The 25,014-nt window shown below is 38.2% G+C and overlaps 1 protein-coding gene across 20 annotated transcripts in view; it reads left to right on the top strand.

Annotated features, from left to right (window-relative positions):
• The window catches only part of LOC145252844 (opioid growth factor receptor-like protein 1), a 106,536-nt gene that overhangs the window by 76,398 nt on the left and 5,124 nt on the right, over window positions 1-25,014 (top strand). For all 20 annotated transcript variants that reach the window (XM_080112855.1, XM_080112852.1, XM_080112847.1 and 17 more), the window contains 3 exons: window positions 819-897; window positions 2,240-2,306; window positions 23,602-23,738. In XM_080112855.1, coding sequence (XP_079968981.1) covers window positions 819-897; window positions 2,240-2,306; window positions 23,602-23,738 — 283 coding nt within the window. The remainder of the gene's footprint in view (window positions 1-818; window positions 898-2,239; window positions 2,307-23,601; window positions 23,739-25,014) is intronic.

Genomic DNA, 25,014 nt, shown 5'->3' with positions numbered 1-25,014 from the left:
TCTAATGCATAATAACCTTAGATGGATAGACACACCTAGATAAAATAGAACCTGACTGACAAAGTGATTGCTGCATTCCGAACATGAAGGAAAGAGAAAAAAGAAACTGGAAATGGAGGAATAATAATGCTAACCATTGGCAAGGTCACATGAAAAAAATAAGAATGGCCTTGTAGTCTATACAAAATAATCATTGATGCTTTGCTTAGACAGACTACCTATGGCGATGAGGAAGATGACTGAGACCATCACCATCATCATCATCATCATCAGTTTAATGCCTGTTTTAGATGCTGGCATGTGTTTGACAAACTAACATGTCTTTGGCCAAGTTTTTATTTATCTCTTTTTCTTTCAGGTCCATTTTTATTACTTCCTTCCATGTTTTCTTTAGCCTTCTCCTATGAACTGACCCTGCTACCTTAACTGTTTTACATCTACTAACATCAGCACTCTCCATATTTGATTTAGAAGTTGACTTCCAAACTTACCTAATACTCTAATAGCAAAGTGTGATCATCACTCGGTGGTTTTCATGAACCAGTTATTGTTATTTCGATTGAATGCAGATGATGATGATGATGATGATGATGATGATGATGATGATGATGGTGGTGGTGGTGGTGGTGGTGGTGGTGGTGGTGGTGGTGGTGGTGATGATGATGATGATGATGATGATGATGATGATGATGATGATGATGATGATGATGATGATGATGATGCCAAAAATATAAACTGTTTTATTATAATCTTATTTTTCGTTCTGTTAATCTATTATTGGAAATAGATATAATAAAACTTATTTTTCCATTTCAAAGGTGATTTTATAGACAATATCCTAAATCACTGGTATGGCAATTATAACAAACTTGATGATTTCGATACATACATTCAATGGTAAGTAAAAATGTATATTTTAAATTAACATTTTGTTTTTTATTACTGTAATAATTTTTTGAAGGTGCCAAACTTTCTGTACAATGCTATTTTGGTCTAGTAGGAAAGCTGGTGGGCATAATCTATATAATAGTAAGCTAAAACATTTTGTGTTTGTACGTACGTTATCACCTTTCACATAAATTTAAAAACATGAGATCATTATCTCAGCAAAAATAGTGATTGGTAATTAATTTGATGTTTCTGAGTAAAAATTCTGATTCTACTTATTTATAAATGAATTGTTTCAAAATCGAATTATGTCATATCATTTGCTAAAACAATTTTCAATAAATATTTTTAATAAAGTAACATTTGTTTTATTGATTTGAAAAGTATTTAGCTGACAATTATTTTTACAGTAAAAATACAAAATAATTTTTAATTAATAGTATTGACCCTGACAAAGATTCATTAATTCAAAAGGAATATTATTACTAACTGTAAATTATATCGATTGAAGTAAAAAGCACCATTGAATTTTCACAGGGTTTCATAAGTTTTATTTATTAGACTAGAATTTTTTTATAAAACCCAAGATGAAGTAATTTCTGCTGAACAATGTAGGGTGTCCCATTGGTAAACATAACATTGTTCTTCTATAAATAATAGGCTTTTCTAGTTAACCGGTAGCATGCAAACAAAAATAAGACATAACTACTATGATTTCTATTATTATTTGGAGCAAGCTTGGTAGTATGAAAATAAAAGTCTTGATTGTTAATCATTGTTGCAACTAATCGTTTTCTAAGCATGATAATCAAGAATAATCTACAGTTTCAAAAAAGATAATTGTCAGAACACGATGTAGCCTTTATTGCAAAGCTTTACCTGAAAGACTTTTTTGATATATGAAAAGGAATGGAATGAAATCAGTGGAAATCTGATGGACAACAAAAATGCAATTGAAAGTTTGTTGTAATTAACATAAGGTAAAAACAACTTTCATGTTTTAAAATTAACTTTCATATTTTCATGATTTAAAATTAAAACTAACCTTACATGTGCCATTCTTTTAAGCTGGAAAGTGTATCTCTCAGCTCAAATCAAGCGCTATCATTTAATTGGATTGAGAGATTTACAACATGAACAATTCTCAAGACAAATTAAATTTATAATATTAACTTTTTTATATGCTATGTTTTGCTTTCTTCTAATTTATAAGTACTATTTTAATTTCCGGGCAACGTCGAGTTCCCCCTCTAGCTTATAATAATTATTTTCCTATTTTCATTTTTGCATCATTTGGAATAAGAATATGTCTTCCAATTATTTAGAATTGTGTTTCTTTTGACAATTTCAGGCTATTTCCCAGCAGAGAACGTGGAAAAAATTCTCAAGCACCGCTTTTGACGGATGAAGATGTAGAAGTAATTAACTAAATGCATTTGTTTTATTTTAGTTTATAAAGTTTTCTTTTGTCAGATGTTTGTCTGTCTGTATGCAAACTTATTATTAACCAGATTTTTATGAAAATTTTATCAGAAATTAATCTTTTAGTAATGTTGTATGCAGTAAAAACGGTGAATTGTTGTTTGTGTTTTTTTACAGCATATCAACCGTCATTGAGGTCACTTTATGCTGAAACCATACCTAAGTGTTGAAGAGAAAAATGATGATGGTTTTTAGATTAATTTTTTTTGTAAATAAATGGTTGAGGAATGTTAGTGCAATCCATAGATCAAGTTCCCATAGGTCCTACCACTCCTCCAGGTCAGAATGAAAAAAGGGCGATTCTGCACCCTCCAAAGTTCCTTGAGTGCAGTGCTAGATATTTGAAGTCCTGTGAAGACTAGAGTGGTAACTATTAATGGGTTCTGGTGCAGGTATATGGTTTTCAAAGCATTCAGGAATAATCCAACATTCTGGCATGCCTGTTCTACATGAAAATAAGAAGAGCATGTGTTGATTTAATCTTGTTTTTAGAAGAGCAATATCATCAGCATAGTTAAGATATGCTACAAATTCAACTGGATGATGGTGACTAAAAACTAACATATGTAATAGAGACATTACACTGATGAGAGTGATTACTATTATTATTATTATTATTATTATTATTATTATTATTATTATTATTATTATTATTATATACAGTGGCACCAAAAAGAAAGTCCGCACTTGTCATTTTTTCCAAAAGCTAAATAAAATGTAACTGTTTGACCAACCTATAGCTTATTTGATTCACCTTTTATGCCTTTATAATTTTACCTTTTCATATTTGACTTTTAATTGAAGTATCCTAGTGTCCACGTCAATTCAAAAAATTAACTTCAAATCGAAAAGGTAAAAGCAACAAATGAGCTTAAAACCAGCTTAAAATATCCACCTTTAAGGCAACAAAGCATCTCTAATCATGATTGTTGTTGTTCCAGGTTATACAGCATAACATTTTTTTTCTTTTACACGGTGGACACCACTTATCAAGGCCCGGAAGCCACTCAGGGATAATGGTTATTGCAAGTACATTACGTTAGTGTGGAAATTTGATGAAGTGTTTACTTAAGAGGGCGGTTCATTAGAAATTTGTAAATGTTGGACTTAAAGACATCCAAGTTGTAGTCAGGTGGGAAGCAGGCTGACGGAACAGAGTTCCACAGGCGTGCAGTTCTAAGAAAGAGCTTTGTTCATGGAATCTACGCTTTGATTTAGGCACCGATAAAGAGTGGGGGAAATTTTTCACAGTGGATTCAGCTAGACGGGTGTTTTTCGTGAAAGATTGGCGAGGGGGGACCAGAAATTGGAGTTCAGACGAGCACCTGCCATGGAAATAACGATAAAATAAGGATAGGCTCGCAACGTCTCTTCTGTGGGAGAGAGGTTGCAGGGTAGAGAAAAGGGCATCCCCCACTAAGCCACGAAGTCTATTTTGTACTCTGTCAAGGAAGGATAGGCTATTTTTAGCAGCTCCTGCCCAGATATGGCAACAGTATTCCATGCTTGGACGTACTTGGCTTTTATATAGATAGAGAATTGGATCAGTAGTGAGATATCTTCTGGAGCGGTAGAAGGGTCCCACCATCTTTCCAGCGACCTTGGCAACAGACTTGATGTACGTGTTCCATTTCAGATCAGGATTAAAGGTCAAACCCAGAAACTTGTCAAAACACGGGGCCTCACCCAGACGAGGGCATCCATCACAATTGATGCCAGATTGGGATCAGAGCGTTGATGATGTAAGGATAGGAGTTTGGTTTTGGATGCATTAAAGGTAACCAGCCATGTTTTCCCCCACTGAACCACGCACTCAAATCAGAGGAGAGAGAATCAGAGAGAACTTTGTCATTTACAGCCTTTGATGTGTTGTCGTAGATGGCCGTGTCATCAGCATAGATGTCAACGAATGATTTAAGTATGTGTTTAGGGAGGTCATTGATGTAGATCAGGAAGAGAGTTGGGCCTAGGATTCACCCCTGAGGGACTCCAGCATTTATATTGCAGGCCTCTGATTTTTGTCCATCGACCACTGCTCTTATGAGCCTATCAGAGAAAAATGATTTAACGATTGAGAAAACATTTCCAGTTATACCGTAGCTGGAAATCTTGTGAAGTAGACCCTTATGCCATACCTTGTCGAAGGCCTTTGATATGTCAAGAGCAATTGCCCTAGAAAGGAAGCCTTTGTCAAGAGATTCACTAATCCTGTGGGATATAACCGTCAGCACATCTGCGGTAGATCTTGCAGAGCAGAAACCATATTGTGTGTCACTAAGAAGGTTGTTCCTGCTGAGGTGGTTGACTATTTCTCTATTTAATATGGATTCCAGCAACTTACTCATAACACACAGGAGACTTATTGGTCTGTACTGAGAGGGAGATTACTTATCACCTGAATTCTTAAATACAGGACAAACTGATGAGGTTTCCAGGGAGTCGGAAAGCACTTCTCCTTAAGGCAGCGCTTAAATAGTTTCGTAAGTATGGGAGCAAGTTCTGGTTGAAGCTTTTTTAACACTATAATTGGGATGCCATCAGGGCCAGTTGCTTTACTGGAATCTAGGTTCTTGATTAGCTTGGCGACCTCATGCACGGATATTTGTATGTTACCTAGCTTGTTCTGTGTTATAGGAGGAAATATGGGGAGTTGATGGCCTTTGTCGCGTAGGGTAGAATTAGCTGCAAAGTTCTTGGCAAATAGTTTGGCCTTGTCTGACGCTGACGAGATGACCTCTGGTTCATTGATAATGGTTGGGATAGAACGCACACTTCTGTTCAGGATCCTATTTGCTATTTGCCAAAACTGGTGGGAACCAAGCCGCTGATCAGCTTCCTTGGATTTAACAGACTGGGCATATAGCTCTCTTGCATTTCTTATTACTCTTTTACAGTGGTTGCTGGCAGTCCTGAAAGCAGCTTTAGTTTCAGTGCATCTATTACGTTGATAGCTATGGAAAAAGTGATTTCTGTGCGCGATAGCAGCAGCACATTCTGGGGAAAACCATGGCTGGCAGTTAGGTTTTTGTTGGAATTTTTTAGATGGTATGAATTGCTCTATGCCTACAGTTAACCATTCGGTCAGATCTGATACTATAGAGGACACTTCCTTTTTAAACATGGAGTGCAGATGTAAATCAGATATGAATGTATGGAAGCTATCCCAGTCAGCCATAGAGTATCGGTATACAGTACGGTGGAGGGGTACGTCAGGGAACTTATTACATATTGTTTTTGAACATAGCTCAGGGGAAGTTGAGAGAAAAAGGTCTAGAAGGCTTGCATATTGACCGGCTGTACTGGGCACACGGGTGGATTCTCAAACAATCTGAGTGAGGTCATAAGCAATGGCAAAATCATGGCAAAACCCCTCATCGTCTGTCTTATTTGAATGGGTCAGCCATTCCATGTTATGGACGTTGAACTTACCACAGATGTAGATGTTAGCCGAGGGATGTGCAGACAGTATGTTGTCTATTTTCTCAGATATGCTCTTAAAGATAGTAACTCCGCTGTTGTGTGGCCGATAGAGGGCAAATATAAATGCAGTGGTGTTAGCAAGTGCAACCCTGAAGCACATATAGGGTAAATTAGGATCTTCTCTAGAGATATCCCTGCCACACGGGAAGCCATCCTTAATGTAGGCACATATTCCATGCCCATGGCGATCTTGGGGTCAGATTTAGCTGTTAAGTTAGAGTATCCGTTAATTATGAACTCATCTAGGGGAGTGGTCGACCCTATTCCAGTTTCACTTAGAAATAATATGTTCGGTTTCATCTCCTGTAATTGGGTTTCAACCTCTGGAAGGTTGGAACGTAGACCCCTGATGGTGGAGAAGGAGACCTGGTAGTAGGGGTCTATGTTGGAAGATGGGGTTCTAGGTTTAATCGAGTTTTTATTCTGGAGATATTTCATGTTGAGGTTTTGGGATTTGTGGAATAGGTCGGCATACTTGGTTAGAGCAGTACAGGGAGGGAAAATAAGAGAGAAAAAGACAGGAAAATTTTTATTTTTTTGTAGCACACGAAAAGGTAAAGCCGTAACAATTACCCACTAGTATGGCATCGAGAGGCCCCACCAGAGACTACTGCATGGTCCAGATCCTCTCACCAAATGGCTATACAGCAGTTCCAGTACTTTGCGCCTGCTGATAGGACAGCCTCCTTAATGGTTATCCAAGGTTCGGGTCCCTGACTATCAGGCGGATAACGTCAGCCCAGACAAAACGTTTACCTCCAGCATCCTTATTAGTGACATGGCCACAAGGACAGACAGAGACAGAAAAATTTCCGATATCTCAGACTACTGGTCACCAAGTACTACCGACCTTTAAGCAGCTTTTTCTTCACCCTTTGTCAGAAAAATCACTCATTGAATGAGGACTGAGGGACAAAAAAGGAGAAGCGAGAGTTACTGGAGCTGCCGATAACACATCCACTGTATTATCTACTCTCCATTAAAAAAACAAAACAAAAAAAGGGGGGGGACGGGAATGGTACAAGTGACTTATTTATATCTAAGTAGTAAGTCCGGTGCTAAGTTAACAATTCAGGACACTTTTGATGATAATCTCCCCTCCTATATTAATGGGTGGAAGTTTGTAAAGTCGCCTTAATATTAATTTACATTCGAGTTTAGATAATTATTCAAGGTTTTACTTTAGGAGGTTCGTTTTCATAGGTAACTTTTTCTTTGCTAATGGCACTGTATTATATTTCGAATGTAATTGAAAATAAGTCTAACTGTATTAGATGGTTTGATTGGTTAGCCAGGAAGCAAGCATTTTCAATATAGGCAAGCTTGCAGTAATAGTATATTTTTTTAATTTTTTTTTTTATTACATTTTCACCCCAAACAAGGCAAATTGCCACTTTGGTGTAGGGGGCTACTATCAGGGGCAACAACTACTGGGGTACTATGTAGGGATTTGGGCAGCAAGGTGTCGGTTCACGTTACACTTGAACTTCTGCACGTCAGTACTGTTGGGGAAGCAGGGACCTGGAATGGAATTCCAAAGTCTTGCGGTTCTGGGGAAGAAACTATTGGAGTAAAAAGATCTTTTACATCTAGGGACCTCTACAGTGTGGGGGTGGGATCTAGTAGCCTGTCGGGTTTGTCGAGGGTGCTCGCGTCGTGGGGGCACAAGTGATTGCAGTTCATCAGAGCATTCACCACTAAAATACTTGTAGAACAGGCAGAGGGATGCAACATTTCGTCGATGGGACAGAGGCTGAAGCTTAGATGCCAGTTCAGGGCCTATCAGATTTGCGACTCTCTTTTGAACCTTGTCAAGGAGCGAGAGACTAGTAGCAGATGCACCAGCCCAGATGTGGCAGCAATACTCCATACATGGGCGAATGGTGGCCTTATAGAGGTACAGGATACTTTCGGGTGTTAGTAGTTTTCTAGCACGGTAGAGAGAGCCTACCTTTCTTGCAGCGGCCCTGGCAATGCCTTCAATGTAATTGTTCCAACTCATGTTTCCTGTGAACGATAGGCCAAGGAGTTTGAAAGATGGACTCTCAGATAAAGAGTCGTTGGCCATTGCTATTGGTGGTAGAGAGGGTTTCTTGTAATTATTGAATGAAACTAGTTTAGTCTTGGCAGCATTGAACGCGACCAACCACTTTTGTCCCCATTCCACTACAGATTGGAGGTCTTCCTCTAGTGTTTCTGCCATTTCTTTAGAAATGTGTTCATTCGTCTTCCTGTCGTGTCTGCCATAGAGTGTAGTGTCATCAGCATATATACCCATCTCAGAGGCAATTTTGTCGGGGAGGTCATTTATGAATATCAGGAACAATAGAGGTCCAAGGATAGAACCCTGGGGCACTCCCGCATTTATATCATATTGTTTAGATGTGCGACCGTCGAGGACTACCCCTGATGGTGGAGAAGGAGACCTGGTAGTAGGGGTCTATGTTGGAAGATGGGGTTCTAGGTTTAATCGAGTTTTTATTCTGGAGATATTTCATGTTGAGGTTTTGGGATTTGTGGAATAGGTCGGCATACTTGGTTAGAGCAGTACAGGGAGGGAAAATAAGAGAGAAAAAGACAGGAAAATTTTTATTTTTTTGTAGCACACGAAAAGGTAAAGCCGTAACAATTACCCACTAGTATGGCATCGAGAGGCCCCACCAGAGACTACTGCATGGTCCAGATCCTCTCACCAAATGGCTATACAGCAGTTCCAGTACTTTGCGCCTGCTGATAGGACAGCCTCCTTAATGGTTATCCAAGGTTCGGGTCCCTGACTATCAGGCGGATAACGTCAGCCCAGACAAAACGTTTACCTCCAGCATCCTTATTAGTGACATGGCCACAAGGACAGACAGAGACAGAAAAATTTCCGATATCTCAGACTACTGGTCACCAAGTACTACCGACCTTTAAGCAGCTTTTTCTTCACCCTTTGTCAGAAAAATCACTCATTGAATGAGGACTGAGGGACAAAAAAGGAGAAGCGAGAGTTACTGGAGCTGCCGATAACACATCCACTGTATTATCTACTCTCCATTAAAAAAACAAAACAAAAAAAGGGGGGGGACGGGAATGGTACAAGTGACTTATTTATATCTAAGTAGTAAGTCCGGTGCTAAGTTAACAATTCAGGACACTTTTGATGATAATCTCCCCTCCTATATTAATGGGTGGAAGTTTGTAAAGTCGCCTTAATATTAATTTACATTCGAGTTTAGATAATTATTCAAGGTTTTACTTTAGGAGGTTCGTTTTCATAGGTAACTTTTTCTTTGCTAATGGCACTGTATTATATTTCGAATGTAATTGAAAATAAGTCTAACTGTATTAGATGGTTTGATTGGTTAGCCAGGAAGCAAGCATTTTCAATATAGGCAAGCTTGCAGTAATAGTATATTTTTTTAATTTTTTTTTTATTACATTTTCACCCCAAACAAGGCAAATTGCCACTTTGGTGTAGGGGGCTACTATCAGGGGCAACAACTACTGGGGTACTATGTAGGGATTTGGGCAGCAAGGTGTCGGTTCACGTTACACTTGAACTTCTGCACGTCAGTACTGTTGGGGAAGCAGGGACCTGGAATGGAATTCCAAAGTCTTGCGGTTCTGGGGAAGAAACTATTGGAGTAAAAAGATCTTTTACATCTAGGGACCTCTACAGTGTGGGGGTGGGATCTAGTAGCCTGTCGGGTTTGTCGAGGGTGCTCGCGTCGTGGGGGCACAAGTGATTGCAGTTCATCAGAGCATTCACCACTAAAATACTTGTAGAACAGGCAGAGGGATGCAACATTTCGTCGATGGGACAGAGGCTGAAGCTTAGATGCCAGTTCAGGGCCTATCAGATTTGCGACTCTCTTTTGAACCTTGTCAAGGAGCGAGAGACTAGTAGCAGATGCACCAGCCCAGATGTGGCAGCAATACTCCATACATGGGCGAATGGTGGCCTTATAGAGGTACAGGATACTTTCGGGTGTTAGTAGTTTTCTAGCACGGTAGAGAGAGCCTACCTTTCTTGCAGCGGCCCTGGCAATGCCTTCAATGTAATTGTTCCAACTCATGTTTCCTGTGAACGATAGGCCAAGGAGTTTGAAAGATGGACTCTCAGATAAAGAGTCGTTGGCCATTGCTATTGGTGGTAGAGAGGGTTTCTTGTAATTATTGAATGAAACTAGTTTAGTCTTGGCAGCATTGAACGCGACCAACCACTTTTGTCCCCATTCCACTACAGATTGGAGGTCTTCCTCTAGTGTTTCTGCCATTTCTTTAGAAATGTGTTCATTCGTCTTCCTGTCGTGTCTGCCATAGAGTGTAGTGTCATCAGCATATATACCCATCTCAGAGGCAATTTTGTCGGGGAGGTCATTTATGAATATCAGGAACAATAGAGGTCCAAGGATAGAACCCTGGGGCACTCCCGCATTTATATCATATTGTTTAGATGTGCGACCATCGAGGACTACCTGGATTTTTCTCTTATCTAAGAAGGATTTAATTATGTTAAGTATTCTACCAGTGATACCGTAAGATCTAATCTTCCTGAGGAGACCCTCATGCCATACCCTGTCAAAAGCCTTAGATATATCTAGAGCTACCACTCTGCCTTCCCCCGCTTTGTCCAGTGATTGGTATATACGTTCAGAGATCACGGTGAGGATGTCTGCTGTGGAACGGGCTTGTCTAAATCCATATTGTTTGTCAGTCAGTAGTTTAGCATCTGTAAGATGATGGACTAGAGCATGGTTAATTATGGTCTCAAATATTTTGGCAAAAAGTGGGAGGAGGCTAATGGGGCGATAATTTGATGGGTCTGTCCTTTCGCCAGAATTCTTGAATACTGGTACAACAGAAGCAGTTTTCCAACAGCCCGGAAAGCAAGCTTCATTAAGACATTTGTTGTAGAGTTTGGAGAGAACTGGAGCTACTTCGGCTGAGCACTTTTTTAATAGCACAGCTGGGATAAGATCGGGTCCACATGCTTTTGAGGTGTCAAGGTTTTTTATGATAGCATGCACCTGAGCAGGGGTGGTTTTCAGATCGTCTAGTGTGGTGTCTGTCCGCATAGGAAAGTCAGGTAGGGGGTGGTTGGAAGGGTCCAGTGTGGAGTTTGAGGCAAACCGACTGGCAAGCATGTTAGCCTTGTCGGTTGCTGAGGAGACAACCTCGTGATTGTTGGTTAGTGGGGGAATTGTTGATTGCCCATTATTTACTACACTGTTGTAGATTTTCCAGAAGTCTCGAGTTCCTAGTTTTTGTGCTTCGATGCGCTTTTTAGTGGTTTCCGTAAATTCTCTCTTAGCTGTCGCTATTTCTTTCTTAACGTTATTTCTAGCTTCTATATACTTCAGTCTGTTTGAACTGGACTTATGTCGGTTAAACCTACGGTATGCATGCTGCTTTTGAGTAATGGCAGTTGCACAAGTCGACGTAAACCATTGGGGAGAGTGGGGCTTACTATAAAATTTCCGCATGGGAACATGCACTTCGATTGCAGTTTTGAACCAGTCAGTGGTCTCGTTTGCACACTGTTCAGCAGGGAGAGAGAAAATATTTTTCCATGGAGCATCTCTAATTAGTTCCCTGATGGCTTCCCAGTCAGCCTTATTATAATATCTCGTTGTTTTGAGCACTGGCTCTTCAGTTTTGGGACTAGAGTTTAGGGCGATTTCAACCATTATCACTGCATGATCAGCGTTCCCGAGTGGGCTGTGGGCCTTCGCTATGCAGTCATCGGGAACTGTGGTCAAAAACAGATCTAGAAGTGATGCGTGTTGTTCTTCCTGGTCAGGGAAACGGGTTGGAAACGTAACAATTTGTGATAGGGAGTGAGATATAGCGAAGCTAATGGGTTGTGCTGCCCGCTGCATCTGTGTGAGTAGAGAATCCAAGCCAGTTTTTGTGGTGGACATTAAAGTCACCAAACACATGTATTTGTGCGCTAGTATCGAGGGACAGTGCCGTGTCTATGCTGTCAGATACTTTGTTTATTATGGAGCAGTCCTGAGTCGAGGGAGAGCGGTAGAGAAAATAATAGTAGCTAATACTGTGTTGCACGTTTAGTCTAAAGCACATAAAGGCTTGATCATCTGTTTCTAGGTTTGTTTCTCTAGTCAAGGGAAGGGTATTACGAATGTAAACTCCAAGTCCGTGCATATGTCTGTCAGAGTCCTTACGGCAGAGTGGGAGATATCCAGGCATGTTAAAGTGGTTAGAGGGAATGGAGGAGTGTAGGTTAGTCTCACTTAGTGCTAAGATATCCGGGGTATTTGTTAAGAGAAATGCTTCAACATCAGCTAAGTTAGTTCTAAGCCCACGGATATTTGTGAATGAGAGCCTCAAGGGAGGAGGCAAGTTAAATTTGTTTGTCCCTAATCCTGGTTTAAGCTTATTTTTAGATTGTACTGTCGTCATATTTTTTTTAAGAGTTTCGGTAAGGGGGAGCTAAGCAAGAGGTTATGCGGAGCTTCAGACATGCATCACAAGTAGACCATCAGCTGACCTTTCTCCAATTAGGATTGTGGCCTCAGGAAAGCCCACCGGGGATGAGTGCAGGGTCCCTTTCCATGCGCGTCATGGCACTGCAAACAACCCGATATTATTCAACTGTTGATGGAGCAGCCGCTCTAAGCGCTACCAAAGAGTTAGGGCTCCTGTACTACCAGTCGGGAACAGCAGCCAGGAACTGTCAATCCGGTACCCTCAACCCTTTAGAAGAAGGTCAACCCAATCTAACCGCTCAGGCATATCTTATACTCAAGCACTCCCAAATGTTCAGTTTTAGGGGTGGGGCATGCTGGGAGTGGGGAAGAACGGCGTTCATTGCCCTAGCCAGGAAACAAGATCTACCGCTGGGTGTTTCTGTCGAATCACTGAGATAGTGTCTCTGCGCTTGACTAATAGGCAAAGAAGGAGTATGGAAGCCGGGCGATAGACAGAGCCTATCTACTCCTTAAGCAATTTAGGTTTGCAAACCGGTGAATTTGTTTGAGTCACCAGCTCTAGGAAGGTTGTCATCCAAGACTGAAGAGGCCTCTCTCCCCTTTGGTTTAGTTTCAGAGTTTTCCTTCTCCTAGACGGATGATCTGGGAAGACCTACTGGGTCCGTCAGCCCTGAGAGGGTTTTCTCCGCGCCTAGGTTCTAATCCAGGTATTTCTGCGACCCCGCGTTGTTAGTGTTACTGGGTTAGTTTGTTGGGGATTATATCTACTGATTAGTTACACTCCTCAAAGTGATTTAGGGACATGCTATTTACTTGTTAATGGATAAAGGGGGTGGGTGAAGTTCATGCAGTGTAAGCGTCTATGTTTGTAAGAGGGCTTGTTAGGGAGGAGATAATGTGATTTTAGTCGTACCCTTTTTTTTTATTTTATTAATGTTAGCTTAGGTCTAGTATAGTGTTACAGTATGAGTAGGTATTAAGAATTGAGCTACGAGTTGTGCCCGAGCTATTTTAGATGATTGGAGGGTTAAGATGTAAGTGCAATATAGCATGGATAAGACAGCAAGTATTGAGTCATGCGTAATTAGGTGAATAGATATATATGGGCAGGTTTTCAGTAGGTGCGAATAGAGTTGGAGTTGTAGGTATTTTTTAGTAAGAGTCATGGGGCGTTTTGCATAACAAGGAGTGTCGTTTCAATAACGTAATTAATCGTTGCAAAACTCGAGACAGTTGTGTAGTGCATATCGCTTTGTTTCTGGGTACTTTGGCTGTTAAGTACCTGCCTTTGTGTGCATAGGCTGTTAAGTCCCTTACTGGATAGGAATGAGCTGTAATGCATGCCTTAGAGGTAGAAATGTATAGATGTTTAGTGATGGTTATTAAAACAGTTTGCATGTGAGGGATTAGGGGCTGGAAGTTAGCGATTCAACTACAGATGCGGAGCAATGTGGGAGTTTAGTGGCGGATAGGTTGGAAGGAGTAGATTGTTAGCGTTCAAGAGAAGAGGGGTTATTTATTTACAGATGGATTTCCATTAGGATTTTTGAGTTACAGGTAAGGTTTAGTCTGAAGAAGGGAGGAAATTTTTTTTTTTTTTTTTTTTTTTTTTTTTTATGCATGCAGGTAAGACAAACGCAATCGTCTTGGAGGTAAAATGTATAGGATTTCGTAGCTAGCTATTAGGTTTTTCCCTCCCAGTTATAGGGACAGCTAATTCGTTGGGATTTGGAATTGTAGTCATTAAGGTCAGGCGCAGAGTGTTGCATCTATTCAGAAAATAAGCCCTAGTATCACAGCTGGGATTATGTATATTGCAGTTAAAAATATAGTGCCAGTCAAATTATGAGTCACGTGCAGTGGTTTGGTATGGTATGGGTATCATGGAGGACACTTACATACAAGCAAGCGTACGGTGATTGCATATATTAAGTATACTACTTAAATAAAGTTCTTCTGTCTTCTATAGTAGAAAGAAAGGTGGTCCTAGCTCTTCTATATTCTTGCATAGGCTATTCATTTTCGAGTAGAGTTCTTCTGACCTTAAAAACGGCTCGCGTGGGACTAAGTGTTAGAGACCATTTTTACGCATATGTAATTAAAATGCATTAAATAAATACATTTAAAGAGAAGGTATACACAGTTGGTAAAAGCAAAAAGAGAAATAAATAAACAAAGTGAATAAATAAATAAAAAATAAAGTAATAAGAAACGACTCGCATGGAAGCAAAGAGTTAAAGACAATATATGCGCATATAGTTAAAATACATTAGTCAAAATTTAGAGAAAAAAAAAAAAAAAAGCAGTTGCCAATTTGGTAATATTAGGATTTGTTAAATTACTTAGCTTATATTGTTGCCCATTTTACAAAATTTTCGCATCTGTCAGCGAGCGAACCCTGCTTAGTGTGTCGGCTTCACTTCCTTTCCCCGGATTTTATATCTATTTATAGTTTATAGTTTATAGTGCGCACATGTGTATGGTAATTTTACTTTTTTATTTTTTCTTTTATTCTTTATTTTTTTTTTTTTTTTTTGTTTATTTAGGTTAATCTATGCTACTTAAATAAGGTCCTAAGTTTATCTACTCTAATAGAGAATAATTTCGTCATTTTTTTTTATCGTTAGTTTCCGGCATTTTGTTTGTTTTTATCGTTTACTTTGTAGCATGGGGGGGGGGTTGACGAATAAGACAAAAGAATAGAGACAATACATAAATAAAACAAGAAAAACAAGTTTAAACAAGGTAACATAAAAAACATTTAGGATGAGTTTTAAAAATATACTTAACGTGTTTGCCATAATGTTCCGTCCGCCGTCTTTTTGCCAACTGATAGCTGGCATGTCGTCGTGTCTTTTTAGAGCGTAAGAAGATTTCTATTTCCGGATAACTTGGACGAGTGCCTATCTATTTATAGAATAAAAGTCGTTACGTTCAGATGTGTAAAATATTTAATTTACATTTTTTTTTATTGTTAAAAAAGTTCTAACTTTTTTTTTTTTATACAGTCCTAAGTTTATCTACTCTAATAGACAATAATTCCGGCATTTTTTTTTTTTTGTATCGTTAGTTTCCGGCATTTTCTTTGTTTTTATCATTTACTTTGTAGTATGTGGGGGGGGTCGAATAAGACAGGAGAATAGAGACAAATACATAAATAAAACAAGAAAAACAAGTTTAAACACTCTCTGTAGGGTAATAATATAAACACTCTCTGTGGGGTAATAATATAAAAAAAAAACTATGTACCCAAATATTTATTGTTTGTAAAGATCAGAGTCTTGAAGCGAAGCGGTTGTTTACTTTTAAAAAGAAAGTTCGGGAGATCAAATGACGGGCAAGTTTTTTTTAAAACAAAGGAGGATATACTCATGATATCCAAAGGGCAGGCATGAATGTGTATATATACTCGACAACGGTAACCCAAAAATTAGTTTGATGAGATCGATACTCGATCGGCTCCGTGTTAAGATCTAGCAGAGTGGGCTTCAACTAACACGTTTCTTCAACTACCGACAACCTTATTTCAACTCAGAACATTCCTCGAAACAACTAGAAGTAACTTTTGGCTAGCCACCGGGAGTGATTAATTACTTCTGGGTACTGTTGAACTTACAAGCCGCCGTTTTCATGCATATTCTCAGAATAGCTACACACCGGCTACCTTTAACACTTTGAAACGCTATAAGAACATTACTATTGCGAATAAACTTAGATTCATTGTTTATTTGTGTGTGGAATTGTTTTAATTTTCTTTTCACCACACTGAAATCCACGGCTCTCTTATCGTCGATTTTCGTCATTAGGAGGGTACACAACGACAGGTCCGGAGTATATATTTAGACGATCAACCAATAATTCTGTCACTTTCCCATACCAGCAACTTTAGATGGCTAAGAATTATCACTGGTAGTGGTCACTGGAAGGACGAAAATAGTGAAATGTAAACCGCCAGAGTCTGGTCGTTTTCAGGCTGCCGTAATTAAAGTGGAAGGGTTCCAAGGTCAACGATCATCCTCAACCGATTGGCTTGGAGGAGGTGACAGTTTATGGATATGTGATGAGAAAGCAGTACGATTAACTGTGCAAAAACACTAAAATGATAGCAGTGTTCATGATGCCCCTAAATCTGGTCATTCTAGTGCTACTTCTTACAAGGAAGACAATGCTATCAAGATCCGCAGCCTCAGAAACAGATTTGAAATGGCTCCCCAAATCCAATAATAGTGTAATCTTATTAGTAAGTGCTCTCTTTCTACAGTTAAGAACAGACTGAAGGAATTTAATTTGTGAAGCTATGTTGCAAAACACAAGCCAATGATTTCTGTAAAGAACAGAAAGCGCCATTTGGACTTTGTCAGATGCAATAAAGATCTTGACTTTTCATATTGGTCAAAAATGATTTTTAGCAACAAAAGCAAGTTCAATAGTCTAGGAAGTATCTCCGTCAAAGGAAAGACGAAGAATTTAATCTTAGGTTAACAGTTTCAATGCTGTAAAGTGGTGATTGTTCAGTTTTGGTGTGGGGTGTTATTAATGCTAATGGTCCAGAGCCTATAGTTCGCCTGCAAGGTCGAATTAATTTGAACAAATATATTAATATGTTGACTGAGCATTTTTTTACCCTACTTTTGCCAGAATTTGGATGATAATTCCATCTTCATTCAGGATAATGCTCCCATTCACACAGCTGGCAATGTCAAGATATTTCTTGAAGAGCATGATATTCTGTATTTCGATTGGCCTACACAATCTTCAGACCTCAATTCTATTGAAAATGTATGGCATTACATCAAGCAACAGTTGCACAATGATAAAATTTCAAATTTGGAAGAACTTCGGGCAAAAATTAAAGAGAAGTGGGATGCTGTTTTACTGGAGTATTACCGCAGACTAATTCAAAGTATGTCAAAAAGATTGAAAGCTGTCAAATTGCAGAAGAGCTATGCTACTAAATATTAACTAGTTCATTGTGTTTCAGTCGTATTTGTGTTGCATTAATGTTTTAAAGTTACATTCAAATAACAATTTTCCATTGTGTGGAGTTTCTTTTTGCCTTCTCAATTTGAAGTTCAATTTTTAAATTGATGTGAACACTAGGATACTTCAATTAAAAATCAAATATGAACAAGTAAAATTATAGAGAAATAAAAGGCGAACCAAATAAGATATATGCTGTTTAAACAGTTACATTCAATTTAGTTTAAATTTACGGTTTTTGAAAAAATGACAAGTACAAACTTTTTTTTGGTGCCACTGTATATATTTTTTTATGTATTGTTGTTGGGGACGCACCCCTACTGCCTGGAATAATGAAGTATTCCATGATATCACTTTCATCTATGACGTCACTTCCAGGTAACAAGGACTGGTTGACAAAGCCAGTCAGAGACGGACATGCAGAGAGTATGGTTACCACCAACTAGTCCAGCAGTTGAGCAAAGATATTGCCCAATTTACCTTTTTCATGTATTTTTGTTAATACATATTTATTTAACTGTTACTGTGTTCTCCCTCATCAATTATTCAAATACTAACATCACAACAATTGTATTTCCTTCTCTTACTTTCACAACTGTCATTTGTTTTAAAAAATAAAAAAGCTGCTCATATTACATCCTTGGTCCTGGTTTAAAGGCACAGAAGTAATTTTAATCCCAGCACACGAACTTAGGATCATGCATGCACCCGTATGATATGATATCTCCAAGATAATGCCACTCTGCACATACCGGCTTAGAGAAGTGTAAGGGACTTTACTACTCAATTGGTTTCCTATCAAGCTCATTGCTCAACACCAGTTGGGTTTAAGCAGATTTAATTGTCTATTAGATTTTCCTGGATCTCCAATTAAATTGGTTAAAAGCAAAGCATGCACAAATACGAGGCAAAAATTCAACATGTAATAATAATAGGCATGGAGGAAGAAATATAGTTTACATATATTTTTTGTAGGGTTTTATTTCCTTTTTTTATAAACAAAAACAATAACCAAAAATGAAAGCAGCAAAAAATTCAACGATGGAGAAAAAAAGCAGTTGCCATCAATCCCAGAGAAAGGGGGTAGGGATTAGTTCCGAGATGGAATCAACAGTTTTTTGAGTAGTACATTTGCACCAATAAAATATGGTTGATTAATATGCCAGGTTGCAAACAATATAAATGTCATTTTGGTGAGGGGAGAGACGAAAAGAATTTCACAAACCTGCTTCCTGTGCAAGTCCAATTTGGTAATCCTTTGTTGAACTGCGTGGGAGAAAAATATCCTTTTTTTTTCATGTTATTTCCACTTCGCTATAAGATGCAACCACGTATATTTTAAAAGTTTCCTTCTCTTCAACGCTTTTGACTTTTTCGGAGCTCAGCAAAATACATACATTCCTTCCAACCGCCAACTCCGACTCCTTTTCTCTCTCTCTCTCTCTCTCTCTCTCTCTCTCTCTCTCTCTCTCTCTCCTATTCGGTTGCCCGTGATGCTTCTACTTACGTGTCATGACGGCCCCCATGTCATGGCGTCTGGCCTTGCATCAATTCTAAAAATAGCCTCTCACCAAGCCAATGCCACTGACGCCTCATGATGTTGCAATCGTCTGATTTGTTTTTACCATGTACTTACATCCACTGTTCAACATGTCCACAGTTGAGTCCTTTCTTTTTCTTTCCTTTCTCTTTCCCTGTCATTTTCTGGGCCTAGGACCATGGCATCCCTTTCCTTAAAAAAAAAAAAAACGATGAGGAAGACACACATTTTCTATTCCTTTATTCTTCGTCTTTACTGTATAGATAATTTTCTCCAGATGCGACCCATCTGTTTTTCCTCTGTGACCGTGCATTATTTATATGGGTACTGTGATCCATGACATAGCTGGGTTACCATTAGGTTCAAATTCTTGACCAGGCTTTGGATTTCCGCAGTAACCACTTCTAACCTCAGTGGGTTTGTTCCATGCACGTTTTGGCTTGGACACCTTTTTGCAGTCCCCTCCTCGTCACATCCAGCTGGCGGTGCCTTCTTTGACCCATCAGGGAATCCACTGCAATAGTCCTTCCGATGGTCAGTGTGATGCCACTGTGTTTTTTACCACCTGTTCAGCATATTTGGTCTTTGCTTTAAGTCCTTGGCTTTTTCGACCATGCAGATTTCTCTGCAATTCTGTTTATCAGGCCTCTGCGTCATGTAAGCCTGTTTCCTGTTTAGACGGCTGCATTGCTGGGATTTGCAGGTTAAGTCATCTCTTGACTTATCTACTGCCCTTCATGTTGGAGATCTCATTTCTCCCCCTTGCTTAGAGTTTTCCTGTTGATGTGGTACCTTCATTTTAGCGTCGTTTCCCAGCAACAGAGATACCCCTCACATCAGCAATATTTTGATCACTCTAACTTAGATCATTTTCGCCATTCAGTCCACTGTTAGCTGGACTGAGCATACTGGTATCCTTAGGGTGTCTCCTCCAACTGCTTTTATCACCACCTGCTTTTTCTCAGCTTGCCCCGTGGTAGTTTTTCCTTTAATATCAAGGACTGAGATGATCCGTATCTCTCAGTACAGTAATAGGTATTTGTTTCTATTTCCCATTCTGGACGAGGCTTTTTTAGATGGATGGTCAAAATGTGTGGTTTCTCCGACTTTTTATCATAGCTCAACAGTTTGTTGAGTAGCACATTTGTGCCAAGAAAATATGATTGATTAATATGCTGGGTTGCAAACAATATAAATGTCATTTTGGTGAGGGGAGAGACAAAGAGAATTTCACAAACCTGCTTCTCATGCAAACTCAATTTGGTGATCATCCTTCAGTGAACCGTGAACTCTTTTTTCTTTTTCTTTTTTTACACAGGCATCAGCACATTATCAAGGCCAAGAGGCCTGTCAAGGATAAGGGTTAAAGAGTGTACAGTAGAAATTGGACAATATAGTAATCATTAGTAATGAAAATCCGGTAAATTTGATAACTTATATGGAACGGCTCATCAAGAACTTATTTACGTTAGACTTGAACACAACCATATTGTAGTCAGCCGGAAAGCAGGAAAACAGAAGACAATTCCACAGGCGTGCAGTTCTAAGAAAGAAGCTTTGTACATGGAATCTACGTTTAGGTTTAGGCACAGATAAAGAGTGGGGGGAATTATTGATAGTGTTTTCAGCTAGACGAGTGTTTTTTGTGAAAGTTTGGCGAGGGGGGACTATAGACTGAAGCTCAGTCGAACACTTTCCATGAAAATAACGATACATCAGAGACAAACTCGCAACATCTCTTCTGTGAGATAGAGGTTGCAGGGAAGAGAAAAGGACATTTCCTACGAGGCTACGAAGTCTATTTTGAACTCCATCAAGGCAGGACAAGTCCTTTCTAGCAGCTCCTGCCCAGATGTGGCAACAGTATTCCATCCTTGGACGTACCTGGCTCTTATATAGATAGAGAATTGCATCAGCAGCGAGATATCTACCGGATCGATAGAAAGATCCCAACATTTTTCCAGCGGCCTTGGCAACAGATTTGATGTATGTGTTCCATTTAAGATCAGGAGTAATGGTCAAGCCCAGAAGCTTGTCAAAACCTGAGGCCTCCTGAAGACGAGAGCCATTCATTTCAATTGATGCCAGATGTGGATTAGAATGTTGATGATGTAAAGAGAGAAGCTTGGTTTTAGATGCATTAAAAGTAACCAGCCACTCCTTTTCCCATTGTACTACGTGCTCAAGATCAGAGGAGAGAGAATCAGAGAGAACTTGGTCGTTTACTGTCTTAGATGTGCTACCATAAATGGTGGTGTCGTCAGCATAAATGTCTACAAATGATGTTAGGATGTGATTTGGAAGATCATTAATGTAGATCAGGAAAAGAGTTGGGCCCAGGATGAACCCCTGAGGGACACCAGCATTAATACTGTGAGCTTCTGATTTTTGCCCCTCAACTACTACTCTTATGAACCTATCAGAAAGAAAGCATTTAATAATTGAGAAGACATTTCTAGCTATACCATAGCTAGAGATCTTGTGAAGTAAACCTTTATGTCATACCCTATCAAAGGCCTTAAATATGTCAAGAGCAATTGCCATAGAAAGGTTGCCTCCGTCAAGAGATTTGCTAATCCTATAAGATATAACTGTAAGCACATCTGCTGTAGATCTAGCAGAACAGAAACCATTCTGAGTGTCACTAAGAAGGTTATTTTTGTTGAGATGGTTGATTACTTCTGTATTTAACAGAGATTCCAGCAACTTACTCATGACACACAGGAGACTTATTGGCCTGTATTGAGAGGGGGATGAGCGATCACCTGAATGCTTAAATACAGAGCATACTGATGAAATTTTCCAGGGTGATGGGAAGTTATTCTCCTTAAGACAACGTTTAAACAGTTTTGTAAGTATGGGCGCTAGTTCAGGTTGAAGTTTTCTGAGTACTATAATTGGAATACCGTCAGGGCCAGTTGCTTTACTGGAATCAACTCAGACTCCCTTTCTCTCTCTCTCTCTCTCTCTCTCTCTCTCTCTCTCTCTCTCTCTCTCTCTCTCTCTCTCTCGGCTGCCCCTGGTGCTTCTGCTTACGTGCCTATGTCATGGTGTTTGGGCTTTGCATCAATTCTAAAAATAGCCTATCACCAAGCCAATGCCACGGACACTCCATGACGTCACAATCATCTAAACTCCCATATAGGCATGTAGAATATGATAGATACACAGCAAAAAGTTGAATATATTAGATTTAGCAGAGAAAAATAAAATATAAGATCCTACTGAGTTAAAAAAAAAAAAAATAAATAAAAACAAAAAAAAAACAACTGGATTGTTTGACATTATATATTCAACTCACAACGAATCCAAAAATGGGATTAATATAATAATATAAAATATCAGAAAACCGGCATAAAAATTTCAGGGTAGAAAAATGTTTATATATAAAATATATAATTATATACAAATGTTTATATATTATGTTATAAAACTCAACTGTAGCAGAGTAAGAAAAGAGAATATTCTCTTTTCTTTAATATATCACATCAAACGATGCAGTTCAATCTTATGGAGTTATGTTTTTTTTTTTGTTTTTTTTTTTTGATGAATATAATATATTCAGCTTTTTACTGTTTATATTTCATATTCTGTATACACTGATATTTGAACATGCTTTCATATCCAAATTTAATGGGTGAAGTGCCAACACACAGAATTCTCATGAGGATATCTACCTGCCTTATTTGTTTTCTTTCTACTCCCATTTACTAGTCCCCATTACTCTATTTGCGATTCCTACTAATATATATGTATAGTCTTTTTTCTTTTGAGATATGTTTATATATTTTTTAAATATTCTTTTTCATTTTTACATTAAATGTTCTTAAGCCGGATATTTATTTTTGTATTTGTATAATGCTGGCTGTTCTCCATTTCTGATGAGAAGCATTTAGCTTCTAAATGCCATGGCCTAGAGAGGTTTTTCTTTCACTTTTCTCCTCTTCCTTCTTTATTGATCTGATGATCTAATAAATTTTTAGGTAACTTTTATTTCTCATCTTTTACTATATATATATATATATATATATATATATATATATATATATATATATATATATATATATATAGGATTGATATGTAGTTTGCTTGAAGCATTGTGTGGGATAGGTATGTAAAAGAGATTTAGAAGGCTGTCACAATGCGAGGAATGAATTATAGTCGCTGTTGGTAAGAGGAGACGAGAACAAGTGGCGATTTACAAATCAATAAGTACATATATATATATATATATGTTTTATTATTATTATTTTTTTTTTTTTTTAATATATATATTTATTCAGTTGTATGGTAAAATGTCTTACTTGTTTTCATGCGACGTGTTCCATAATAATTTCGGAAAAATTTTCCCTTTTCAAATGGTGTGCGTAACACGTCGCATGAAAACAAGTAAGACATTTTACCATACAACTGAATAAATATATATATTAAAAAAAAAGAAAAATAATAATAATAATAAAGCATATATATATATATATGTACTTATTGATTTGTAAATCGCCACTTGTTCTCGTCTCCTCTTACCAACAGCGACTATAATTCATTCCTCGCATTGTGACAGCCTTCTAAATCTTTTACATATATATATATATATATATATATATATATATATATATGTTGAACAGAAAGAGACATATTTTGTATTCTTTCTTTTAATTTTTTATATTTAACAGCCTTTTTACACTCACATTTTCCTTATTTAAATAATTTAACTTGAGCTCTGTCAGTGACACATTGGCACACATTTTTTTTCTAGTAATGAAGTTATAATTTACTGATTTCGAATTTCAGATAATCAAACATTGCGGATTTGACCAAAAGGCCATAAGAGCTCTTGAGGTGATGCTTGATTTCTATGGAATGGAACTGAAAAATAACACAATTAATTTGGCACCAAATCATAGGGAACGCCTACAAGTGATAAAATCGTAAGTATGATTAATATTCGTTCAAGAGAAAGAAAAAAAATTCATCAATCACAACAGCTGAAATGGTTTTACTTTCTTTTTCTTCTACTTTTCTCTATTATTCTTTTTCTTTTTAATTCTTTTTCTTTTACTTTTTCTTTCTCATCATTTCTTTTACTTTTTTCTTTGACTTTTTCCAAGAGTGTCACCATTTATCAAGACCTGAAAGCCATTTAAAGATAAGAGTTAACGAATGTAAGATTGTCACTGAGACAACAATGTAGTGATGACTAGTTGTGGAAATTGGGTAGATTTTGATTACTTAAGAAGGCGGTTCAACAAAAACTTGTTCGCATTGGATTTGAAGACGACCATGTTGTAGTCAGCTGGGAAGCAGACCAGCAAAGCAGATTTCCACAGCAAGGCAGTTCTATGAAAGAAGCTTTTTTCATTGAATTTGCATTCAGATTTAGGCACAGTTAGAGAGTGGGGTAAATTGTTGGTAGTGGTTGTAGTTAGATGAGTAGTTTTTGTGAAAGTTTGGGGAACCATAGATTGAAGCTCAGATGAACATTGCCATGAAAATAATGATAGTGTAGAGACAGGTTCGCAACATCTCTTCCGTGGGAAAGAGATTGCAGAGAGGAGAAAAGAGCATCACCTACTAAGTTTCGAAGCTGGTTTTGAACTCTGTCAAGACAGGATGGTATACTCCAAGTAGCTCCTTCACAAATGTTACAACAATACTCTATTTTAGGATATATTTAGGTCTGATATAATTATAAGATTGTGTCAGGAGAAATACTTTCTGGAGTAGTAAAATAGGACAACCATTTTACCAGTGACCTTGGCAATAGATTTAATGGAAATCTTCCATTTTAAATCAGGAGTGAAAGTCAGTTCCAGAAGCTTGTTGCAGTAGGATGCTTCTTTGAAACGAGAGCTATTCATATCAATTGGGATCTAGTGGGTATCAGAGCATTAGTAATAAAAAGATAGAAGCTTGGTTTTGGATGTGTTAAAATTAACCAGCCTCCTTTTGCCTTATTGCCCCAGAGGCTCAAGATCAGAGGGGAGAGACTCGGAGATGTCTTCATCATTGCTAGTCTTTTGCTAGTGTTTTTACCATTTCCTTAGATATGTGTTCATTTCTTTTCCCTTTGTGCCCGTTATAGAGTGTGGTGTCATCAGCAAATATATAGTTTGTATGACTTTGTAACATATTTGTTTGCCTCTCAATTCTTTGTTGGATGTCACATGTGAAAAAAGTCTCTAAGGTTCTTCAATTGATTAGGAG

This window comes from Euprymna scolopes, chromosome 29, assembly GCF_053919585.1.
Source record: "Euprymna scolopes isolate OS-2025 chromosome 29, ASM5391958v1, whole genome shotgun sequence".
Taxonomy (NCBI): Eukaryota; Metazoa; Mollusca; class Cephalopoda; order Sepiida; family Sepiolidae; genus Euprymna; species Euprymna scolopes.
This window is presented reverse-complemented; position numbering and strand designations above follow the sequence as displayed.